The 10,590-nt window shown below is 31.8% G+C and overlaps 1 protein-coding gene and 1 non-coding gene across 2 annotated transcripts; one reads left to right on the top strand and one right to left on the bottom strand.

The window, feature by feature from the left end:
- The first annotated feature begins 5,643 nt into the window (after positions 1 to 5,643).
- Positions 5,644 to 7,154, top strand: LOC121119457 (uncharacterized). Its single transcript, XR_011780899.1, has 3 exons — positions 5,644 to 5,769; positions 5,820 to 6,042; positions 6,754 to 7,154. It is a non-coding gene; the product is annotated as an uncharacterized protein (transcript).
- A 1,252-nt stretch (positions 7,155 to 8,406) lies between these two features.
- Positions 8,407 to 8,925, bottom strand: LOC139905639 (uncharacterized). The gene has a single exon (XM_071889153.1). The coding sequence runs from the start codon at positions 8,923 to 8,925 to the stop codon at positions 8,407 to 8,409; it is 519 nt and encodes a 172-aa protein (XP_071745254.1).
- Between the last annotated feature and the right edge of the window lie 1,665 nt (positions 8,926 to 10,590).

The following is a 10,590-nucleotide window of genomic DNA, read 5'->3' as shown; positions in this document are numbered from 1 at the left end:
TTAGTAACTGAGCAGGAGCGCATTCAGGATTTATTGAGCGGGCTAACACTCTAGCTGGGTCCTCATATGCTGAAGTGTTGCTATAAATTAAATCTTCAACACTTGTAAGATCTTGCAATTCTTCATTTGCTGGATTTTCATATAGGGCTTTCGCCAATTTAACATGAAATAGTTCTAGCTTGATATTATGTTGCAGGAGTTCAACGATGTTCATACTTACATGTAAAAGGTAATCTTCCTTCTAAAGCAGTGATTACCTCAGAAACTTGATGGAGTATATTATGAATTATTTTTAGATCTGAAAGGATATGTTCATCATTAATAATGTATTTTCCTTTAATGACAGAATTTATTTTTCATGGAAGCTTTTTTTTTGCAGTAAGAATCTCCAACCGGTTAGTAACTCCAAATTTCTTGACCACCATTTACCAAAAATCCAGAAAACGGGGATATTTTTAAGCAACTCTATTGACTCTCTATATTAGTACCAAATATATATATACTATTTGGCTATATATACCAAATTGTTAGATCCTTGAATCTGATTTGCCTTTCAGCATGTTTTTTTTTCTTTTGGCCACATGGCGTAACTTTATTCAGAAACGAAATAAAGTAAAGGCTTAGCACAATGCATAAAACATTAAATTTTAAACTAAAAAATGAAGAAAAAAAAACCGGTAAAAAATAAACAGAAGAATAATTAAAAATTAAAATAACGTTAGTGACATAGTCTTCATTAACCTGAAGAACTGGTTTATATTTTTAATTACTTCAATATGTAAATTAATAATGGGGATGAAATCCATAAGGCTTAAGTCTTTCTTAGTCCTTTTTGCATATATTAATTGTTGTATTTTTGTAATTATGGCATTGACCTTTCATTCCTGTTTACCACAATATTGTTCTAAAAATTCATCTATTCCAGTTGTTGATCCAAAATTATCTAGCAGTCTATATTAGATCTGCTCATATGTTAGACTTAAAAGCTTGCAGCTCCAGAAGAGATGGTCAGTAGTCTCTTTTGCTTCATTACAAAACGGGCAAATACTCCTCTGGTCGTTAAATAATTTTGTCCCAACCTCCAACGTTTGAACCATTTCTCAGAAGATGTCATACATTTTTTTATTACTTTTATGCTGTTATATGTTCCTTTGTTGATGTTTCTCCTTTCCAAATAGTCACAAAAAGGAACCATTGTTGATTTTTTGAAACTTCTTCTGATCTCTGACGTAGAAACCTCAAGGCTTTCATCCTGAACGGCACCAGAGGCCCTTCGATGCCTTAAAATGCCCTAACTTTGATCTAAAGGGCTGTTCAGCGTATTTTATCAATTAGAGAGGTTGACCATTGAACGTTCGCAGCATGTTTAAAGTAGAATCGAGCATTGAGGCACTCCTCAAGGCAAAATAAAAGTCTCATTAACCGATATGCGTATAGTGTTGCATTTTTTGTATGTTTTTTATCGGCCAAAACAAAATGAGAAAAAGACATATTCTATATACCCCGTATTTAAAAAGACATATATTGTATATCCATCACCTTAGTTGGAAATTGAAATATATTTTGTCAATAGCAACTTTAGATAACGTAAATGCTGAAATATCTTTATTGCCACGTACTTTATGAAAACTTGTACAATAATTTCTAATATTCAATATTTCATATTTTTGAGTCGACTCTTAAATAAATGTTATTTTATTTATTTTCAGTGTTTCTGTAGATATTAGTTTGTCGTAATTTTTCACAGTAAATAGTAAAAACACTACAATTATATATTTTTACGATCTTTATTTAATAAAACAATTTCAAACAAGAATAAAACCAAACCATTTTGTGTTTTTTACAGAAAAAATGAAAAATGATATTTATGCTATTGTATGGAAAATGAGTCAAACAACTATTTTTAACTGATAAATAATTTGCTTTTTTTTTTTAAATAAGATAATACTTTATATAAAATAGAGTTGTATATGTGTAAGGTGAAATATAAAACAAGGGACAATCCATGTTAAGTGTAGATACTTTTTGAAATTTGAAAAAAGTGTCAATAATTTTAGTTAAGGGGTTTATTCTAATTTATATAAAATACAGTTTGTGTGTGTCCTCTAAGGGTGCCTGCACTGTTGAGTCTAGGATGGTGAAACTTTGCATGCTGGCCTCTTTTTAACCTGGCCAGGTTAAGATGTGGAAGCCAATTTTCAGCGAGGTCAAACAAAAGAGTTTTTTTTTTTTTTTTTGACAATTTTCCATTTCACAATTATTAAAAAAAAGATAGACTTATCATCTTGACAAATTATGTCATTAAAAGTTAATGAGACATTTTTTTATTTTTAAATTCATAATGATATACATATATAGTTGTATTTTATATAGGCACGATATAATAATGCTCGTCTGCAACGACGGGGTTGAAACATTAAGAAAAAAAATAACATTAGCCATTGTCAATGTGATTTAACGCTTCCAGCCTGGGCCAAGCAGCGCAGGGTAACCCTTTGCTAGTAATATTATGTGACTATGTTATGGAATAAATATGAATATAATAAAAATTGACATTTCAGATGACTGTAAAAATTACGGTCTTCACATTACAAGTTTTTTTCATGGTTGTCTTCTTCATTACTCAAGTAAATTTGCACTCTTCTGTATATAAAATAACATTAACTCTTGCTTCGTTTAATTTTTTCTAGAGGTTTTTGCAAGATGCCCGATTTTCCACATTCCCCATAACATATGTATATACCGGGTCATGCGAAATGTATGTACCACTTATATAGATTCATTTTTTGAGGTATAGTGATTGTAATTAACATATTCCTGATGTAAAAAGTGTGGTGCAGCCATTATCATAGCATGATCGCATAATTAGAAACCTGGAATGTGTCACGATTTTAAGCATGGTTAAGATCAAAACCAAATTGTGTAACCGTCTGATTTATCTTGACTCTGATTTGCCCTGCACCATTTTTAAAGTGAAACCGAACATTCAGGCACTCGTCAATGCAAAACAAAAGTATCATTTCTATGTGACAACTGTTAGTAAAAAATATAATATATTTAATCAATATTTTACCTGTAATAGGTCCAAAATAAGACATTAAATATTGCAATATATATTAATTTTTTTAAATCACACACATTGCCATTTTTAGGATTAATTATCTATATATTCGTAATACAAAAAAATAATGTATCCATGATCTTAGTTCGAAATTGTAAATATTTTTTCAATAATAACTTCAAATGACGTAAATGCTTCGACATTCATGCTGCCATGTACCTTATGAAAACTTGTAGAATATTTACATTAATTTATAAGTATTTTATATTCAATAGCTACAATTTTTTATTTTGGATTCGACTCTTAAATAAATGTAACCTTATTTATCTTCATTGTTTGAGTGGATGGTCGTTTGTGGTAATATTTTCTAGTAGACAAATAATACATTGTTGCTTTTGAAAGGCTGAGTAAAGGATGCCATTTCCTAAAACGGAGCTTCCTCCTGCTCAAATATTTATACAAATAGTAAAAACAGAAGAATTACATGCTTTTATGATGCTTATTTACTAAATCAATTTCAAACAAGGATAGAATAAAACAATTGTATGTTTTTTAATTGTTAGCTGAAATAATGAATTTAAGAACGATTTCAAAAGACTGTAAAAACTACGGTTCTTGTTTTTACAAGTTATTTTCATGTTCATTTTTCTCTTTATATTAAAGGATGTTCCATTAAGGGAATTGAGGTGATACAATTTTACTGAATTGCGTAAAACAACTGTTCTTTTACAAAAAAAAACAAAAAAAAAACTTGCCAATTTTATTTTATTTCTTGTTTACAACATGAAAATCAAGTTGTATAACAATATAATAACTTGGGATAAAATTCGTGTAAGCCTGCACTGACTACAGGAGACTCTGGGAGCTAAACATATGGTGTTACTGAATTAAGGCCATTGTTAATATCAACTACTTGTTATATGATTTTGGGGGGAGAAAAGGAATTACTACCATTAAAGGGATGAGCCTCTTCATAGAAATTGCATAAATGCAGAGAAAATATTTTAATAGTATTTAAATTTATACATCTTTATTTCATTATGAATCTTACAAGCAATTTACACCAAGGATAGGCGAGAATTTTTCTTTTAGAGGGATATGTTAACACCCCCTGACTTAGTAAAAGAAGAAAGAGCAGACGTATCTACCGTTTTCCTTTTTCAATTGGTATACTCCGTTTTTCTTTACACATATACCTTGTTTAAAAATATGCATGGAAAAATCACTTGTGCGTCAAAAACGAAGAATAACGCAAATGAGTTGTATTGGAGTTATAAGTGTAAGTCTTCGTTGGATTTGGTGTAGAATCAGCATCAGAGTTATTCAAAAATATATGTCCTTGTTATATACCAAGTAGGATTAGAGATTTCATCTCATAGACACTTAATGAAAACAGCATGACAGCTAAGCACAGCTCCTCCCAATCATTCTTCAAATTGTCAAGATGCCCACGTTAATTTTCGGTTTATTTTTTTAAATAATAACGTCATTTAATATTGATTGAATCTCTGCTCGTTGCCATCGAATTTATTAAGGAATTATTCAAAGCAACCTTTGTGGTAGTGCCTGATCCTTTGTATTGTAATTTTAATCTCGTTAGCACTTCAAATAATATAAATTTGATAACAATAATCGTGTCAACCGCCGAATAAATAAATTAGAAAGTAAATTTGAAGAATTAAAGGAGTCAACCAATTTATGATTAAAATTTAATGGATAATGTGGATGGAGCACTAGTTTAGACTGAATGTGTTGGATCTCCTATGGACCGGGTTGAATCCTGATCGACACTTCTCTATCCCAAGGTCGTCTCTGACTCTTTAATTAACTCCGCCAACAAAGTTAAACATAGGTTATGTTTTGTTATGTCTCTTTCTTAGTTAGTTTGTTAGTCACGAGGGTTACGCCAAAAGTTAAGAATCGATTTGGATAAAACTTGATACAAAGATTATATATGGTAACACAAAATTTGGAAAAAATTGAGATACATAACTCAATTTGGGCGAGTGCCCATTACAGTTAATAAGATATTTTTGTAATTGGAGTAGTCTAGTAGCATTAGTCATCATCAAATATATATATATAATTTTTTTCGGTGAAGTGTCCTATAACCGAATCTAATCTACGCACAGTTGATTTAAGAGACTAATTTCTCCTAAGCGTGCTGTGTACTGAGCCACGTCGCTCCAGATAAAAAAAAAACATTTGTAACTAAGGACTAAAGTTTTCTTATGTTTCAATTTGATATTATTTTTTTAGTATGAAACTATAGAATGAAAGACATGGACGTAAAAAGACTCTTCCTCATCTCCTTTTTAATAGGCTCACTTACTTTTGAGGCCATGGGTAATATATATAATTTTTTTGTAAATTTTTTATCTTAGATTTCGTAAAATTGAATATAAACTATTATAACAAGTGTAATTCAATTATTTATAGGTGAAGCAAATTTGCCAAAGGAGTGTGGAATTTCCAAGACCTATGGACTACAAGGATGTACTCCGAAGACTAGTCGAACTATTGGAGGAGTTGAGGCAGTGACAGGGGAAATTCCATGGCAAGCCTTTCTTGATTTAAATAATGGATCAGAGTCATCTACTACATGTGGAGCAGTTGTGGTTAGTAGTCAATTTCTTTTGACAGCTGCTCATTGTTTAAAATATAACGATGAGGGGGTTATGTGGGAGGCAATTGCAAATTATTCCATGGTAATGTACCTTTATTTTACCTAGATTTTTAATTAATCCAATGTATTTAGATAAGTGTAGGAGACACAAACTTTTATATGGGCACTGAATATAATATAAGTTCGTTTATTATTCATCCAAATTACAGTATACTAGACCATGAAAATAAAACTATCTACAAAAATGACATCGCCCTAGTACAAGTTACAAATAACATTTCTTTCAATGAAAACGTTACGGCAATTTGCCTTCCGGAATCTCAATTCTCAATCAATGGGAGTGAAAATGTCGTGAGTAAGTATTTAGTATCGGGCCCGTAGTTGAAATCTGGACACTTATAAAAGAAATGAATTGGTAATTCCTCCCATTAGGTAACAAACTGTGGGTATTAACACCCCTTCCAAAAAAAATTACAATGTTAATTTGAATTAAACTTCTATTAAGCAAACAGGCAGACCATATATAGACGTCCAAAAGGCCATTTATGACAGTATCATCATCTAGAAAAGCTTCAAAAAGATGGTGTACCGGCACAAATAGTAAAGGTTACATCGTCTTTTTGGAGACCAACATTCCATTCTGTCCGAAAACAATGTCGCCACTGTACTCACAAGATACCAACCCGTTCAACGTTTCCTTCTGTCTGTATTTCGAGGCCAGGATCTGTTGTATAAAGGCACCAAATCTTGAAGGACTCAAGTCATGCGTTGATGAGCATTGGAACTCCATGAGCCTAAATACAATATTATTACCTATTAGAGCTTGCAGCGGCACATCAAGGTCATTATTAAAGTCAATAGAGGCTACATTGAAGATTAGAAATGGCAACAATATAAGTTGCAACATCTGTATAAAGTTTAGTTAATAGAGCTCCCTTGGTTTCCTAAATTATTGTTTTTGATATTAAACTCCAGATTATAAATGTCTAGTTTTCAATGACGCACCTGGTATATACCTAAATTTTTAAATACAGTATAAGGAGTTAGTAAATGTTTTTTTTTACAGTTAGTGGATGGGGATTAATAGAACACAACACACCTATTGATGATTTTGATTTATTTTTTGGATATGACTCACGAAGAGCTGATATCCAAACTATTGCTAAAAATGATTCTCGCTGTATAAAAAGCAACAATGGAACTGAAATTGATGACACAGTGTTTTGTACTGACAGTCAACCTAAGGGATCCCACGTAGGGGATGGGGGGAGGACCAGTCTCAATTGAACATTCTGGTAAATGCGTATTGGCTGGGCTGATTTCGAATGAAGAATATCGTGAGAAAGATTTTCAAAGTGGTCTAAATGTGAATATTGTTCATTTCCTGGAATGGATACATGAAACAATAAGGACTACAGCTCATGATTGTGTCGCAGCATCTTAAAAACAAACAATCAAACAAAATTGATCCTTTATTTTTTTTTAAATAAAATAAACATAATATTTTTTCATTTTTAAAAATAAATTTAAAATAATGCATATAACAACGAAGTCGTAAGGCTCAGCTTTTATCTCTTATTTTTGGTATTGTAATATAGTTATACTAAAAAGTACTTTAGGTTGTTGCTAAATTCACATTCATTCAATTAAAATTTACATAAAGTACTTCCCTTTTTTCCTTTTTAAATATGAGTTGAACTAAACGCCTTTGAAAATTTAATTATTGTATTTGTATGTTATATACATCAGGAATCACTATATACAATGCACCCTGTGACTGTTTTTCATACAAACATGCAGATCTTAAATTTATCCAAAGAGTGTGATATAACCACAAAGTAGCATCTATTATAAGTTTTTGGAAATATAGACCATGAAAGGTCCGAAGTGGAGGACATAGAGAAAAACCTAAGGTACTTGGGCCTTTACAAGACTTATTATATGAAATTAAAGTAGACACACTTATTTATTATAGATCTTCCTTTATTAATTACCTCATTCCCTCTAGCTCCTCTTCCGATCAGGGGTGCTAACTGAAATGGCGACCCTTTCATTGCAGGAGAGCAAATCAAACAAATAGCTATATTTCAGTAATTGTTTTATTCAGAAATTTATCAAACAGAAATTGTACTTGCACAAAAACTTGAAAAAAAAGTTAAATATTGTTTAAAAAATAATTGAATAACAGACAAAACAATATATAATAAAATACAAAAGAACAATCACCATATAATAAATAAAAATGGTGAAATTTTAAATAATTTTATCAGGACATCTGGTGGTGATCTGGCGTCAACTTGAGAAATACACTGAACAAAATACACCACGACATCCATAGTTTCACATCACATAATACAACCCTAATTTTTGGGTCTTTTTGGCAGCAAATTCATCAATAATGGCATCATATGGGAGCTGATATGAGAGCACATTGTTGATGCTGATAATGGCGAGCCTAGTTAGACGGTCCTAATGCATTGTTAATCTCAAGTATGTTTTTATTAACTTGAGCTTTGAGAAGCTTCTCTCTTCAGAAGCCACTGTAATGGGGAGGGTGGTTAAGATTCGTAAAGCAATCATCAAGTTTGGGTAAAATTCTGTGAGCTTGTTTGTGTGCAGGAAAGCCAAGATTTCCATGCTCGTCATGTTGTTTGGTGATAAAGGGTGAGAAATACTCCACTTCCTTGGTTAGTGCATTCCATCAATATCTGGTTAACTGTTATGGGTAAGAGAAGTACTTAGAGTTTTTGCACTTCTGTAGAAGGTCCTCTCTTCCTAAGTTGGTGAATTCGTAGAGTACAGCAAAAATTTTATTCACCTCTTCAAGGCTCTGAAATCTCTCATACACACATATTCTCGTATACACGAACAAATTAAAATTTGTTGTTTCCGTTATTGGAAGTGCATCTTGTATAGACTCATCTAGAGACTCATAGTCAAAGTGCCTTTTGCTGGATCTCAAACGCTTCTGCTTAAGTTCAGCCTCCAGGCTCATTTCCTCACATATCTGTTTTACCTTTATCTTTGTAGCAGCAAATCCAGATTTTCTGTAACAGGTAAGGAAATGTTTGGTTTTCTTCAGCAAGTCGACAGCTATACCAAGCTGCATGGAGGACGACTGTATCAGTTTACTGACATCCTGGATCTTACTGAGAACATCATACCATACACCTGTACAAATGCAAAAGCGATAGGATCCAAGCTCCTTAGGCAAAGACTGAGTTTCAACTGTAATCATTGGATCTGCCGCTATTTCTCTAACCTCCAGAAGAACCTCCCTGACTTGCTCAGCCTGATACCTTACTGACTCAATGCTTCTTATCCTATATTCCCATCTGAACTACACACCTATGGGGGGAGGCTGAAAGAGCACGAATAACTTTGTAAAATGCCCTAAGTAGTTAAGGGCATCTGAAGAGCTTTTTGTATAATCAGCTTCAACAAGATTTAATGCATGGGTACCACATGGAATAAAAAAAGCTCTTAAGTTCAGCTGAAGTAACTTTGTGTCCCATTTCTTGGAGTATCGTTTGGGCCACAAATCTGTGGCCCATCAAAGGCTGGAGTAGATAGAGAAGTAGACTAAGAAGAATTGGAACGAATAGATTCCATGTCTTTAATCAGAACCACTCTTCTCGGACCAACAATTTTATGATACCATTGAAATTGTTCCTCTAAATCCGATTGAATGATTTTAGCATTTTCTCTTTCTTTCATTGCAAACCATCAATTCATTAGCAACATCTTCTACACATTTATTTATAAAATCACAGTGTTTAATAGCATCCTGTAATTCTTGGATACTGAATGAATTAGGTGAACTATCTTCGTTAAGATTTATGAGTTTTAAGACTTGTTATAGCTTTAGTGAGAAAACCTTTCTTTCATGAATAGCTGTTCTTGGTTTTGTTTACCATCTTCAATTAATTACAAAGTCAAATGCACTAACACCAACGATCAATTTGAATCACGCCCGATCTACCTATACACTACAAATAATTTAATATAATTTTTTGTATTATTATATCTACTTGATCACAGAACTTTTTCCAAATATATTCAATCCGTCACCATCATTCACGTCTATTATTATGTATTCTATCAATATTATCGATCATCTTTATTCGTCGTTTTCAAGTATTATGGCCTGGATTAACTCTTACTTAATTCACTTAAACGATTAAATCCGACTGCACCATGGTTTAAACTTAAAATTACAAATACGTAGCACTAAATAATCCTTAAAAATTATGAATTAAAATACATCTGATTAATTTGATATTCTATATAAGAATGAGTCTCTATTCGTTTACTTGCTTGTAATACATACTATGTACTATGAATACATAGATAATAATACGAACAATCAGACACCCGTTGACATCTTTAATTAATTATAAATCTACAAAGAACAACGATTAATCTGAACAATGTGTTATTTATATATATACCCTACAATATATACTTTCTTGTATTAATATATTTACGTTACCACGCAACTTTTCAAAAAATACACAACCTCTCAATACCCACGTCCAATAAGTATTTATCAATTTATCGATCTTCTATATTCGTTGTTGTCCAGATATAATAGTTTTGATTCACTGTAACTGATTTCCTTACAATTTCATTTAACAACATGTTATTCAAATCTAGATACCTGACATTTTTTAGAAGTTTTTGTGGATAACTAATTACAATATCACGCACTAAATTAATTAATTATCATTTGAAATTGTTTTTAAGAGCTTAAATGCGGACTGCACAACGGTTGCTCTGTAAGCACTAAACAATTCTTCCGATTATATATTGGAATATGTCTTGTTGCTTTAGTAGTATAGTATAGAATAAGTTTGTATTCATATAATTTGAATGCACAAATAATACAAAAACAATCAAACAT

Source organism: Lepeophtheirus salmonis, chromosome 6 (assembly GCF_016086655.4).
Source record: "Lepeophtheirus salmonis chromosome 6, UVic_Lsal_1.4, whole genome shotgun sequence".
Classification (NCBI taxonomy): Eukaryota; Metazoa; Arthropoda; class Copepoda; order Siphonostomatoida; family Caligidae; genus Lepeophtheirus; species Lepeophtheirus salmonis.
The sequence above is the reverse complement of the archived record's forward strand: the minus strand, read 5'-3'. Positions and strand labels throughout refer to the sequence as shown.

Coding starts and splice junctions, on each gene's coding strand:
- LOC139905639 (XM_071889153.1), bottom strand. CDS start 8,925: ATGATTACAGTTGAAACTCAGTCTTTGCCTAAGGAGCTTGGATCCTAT.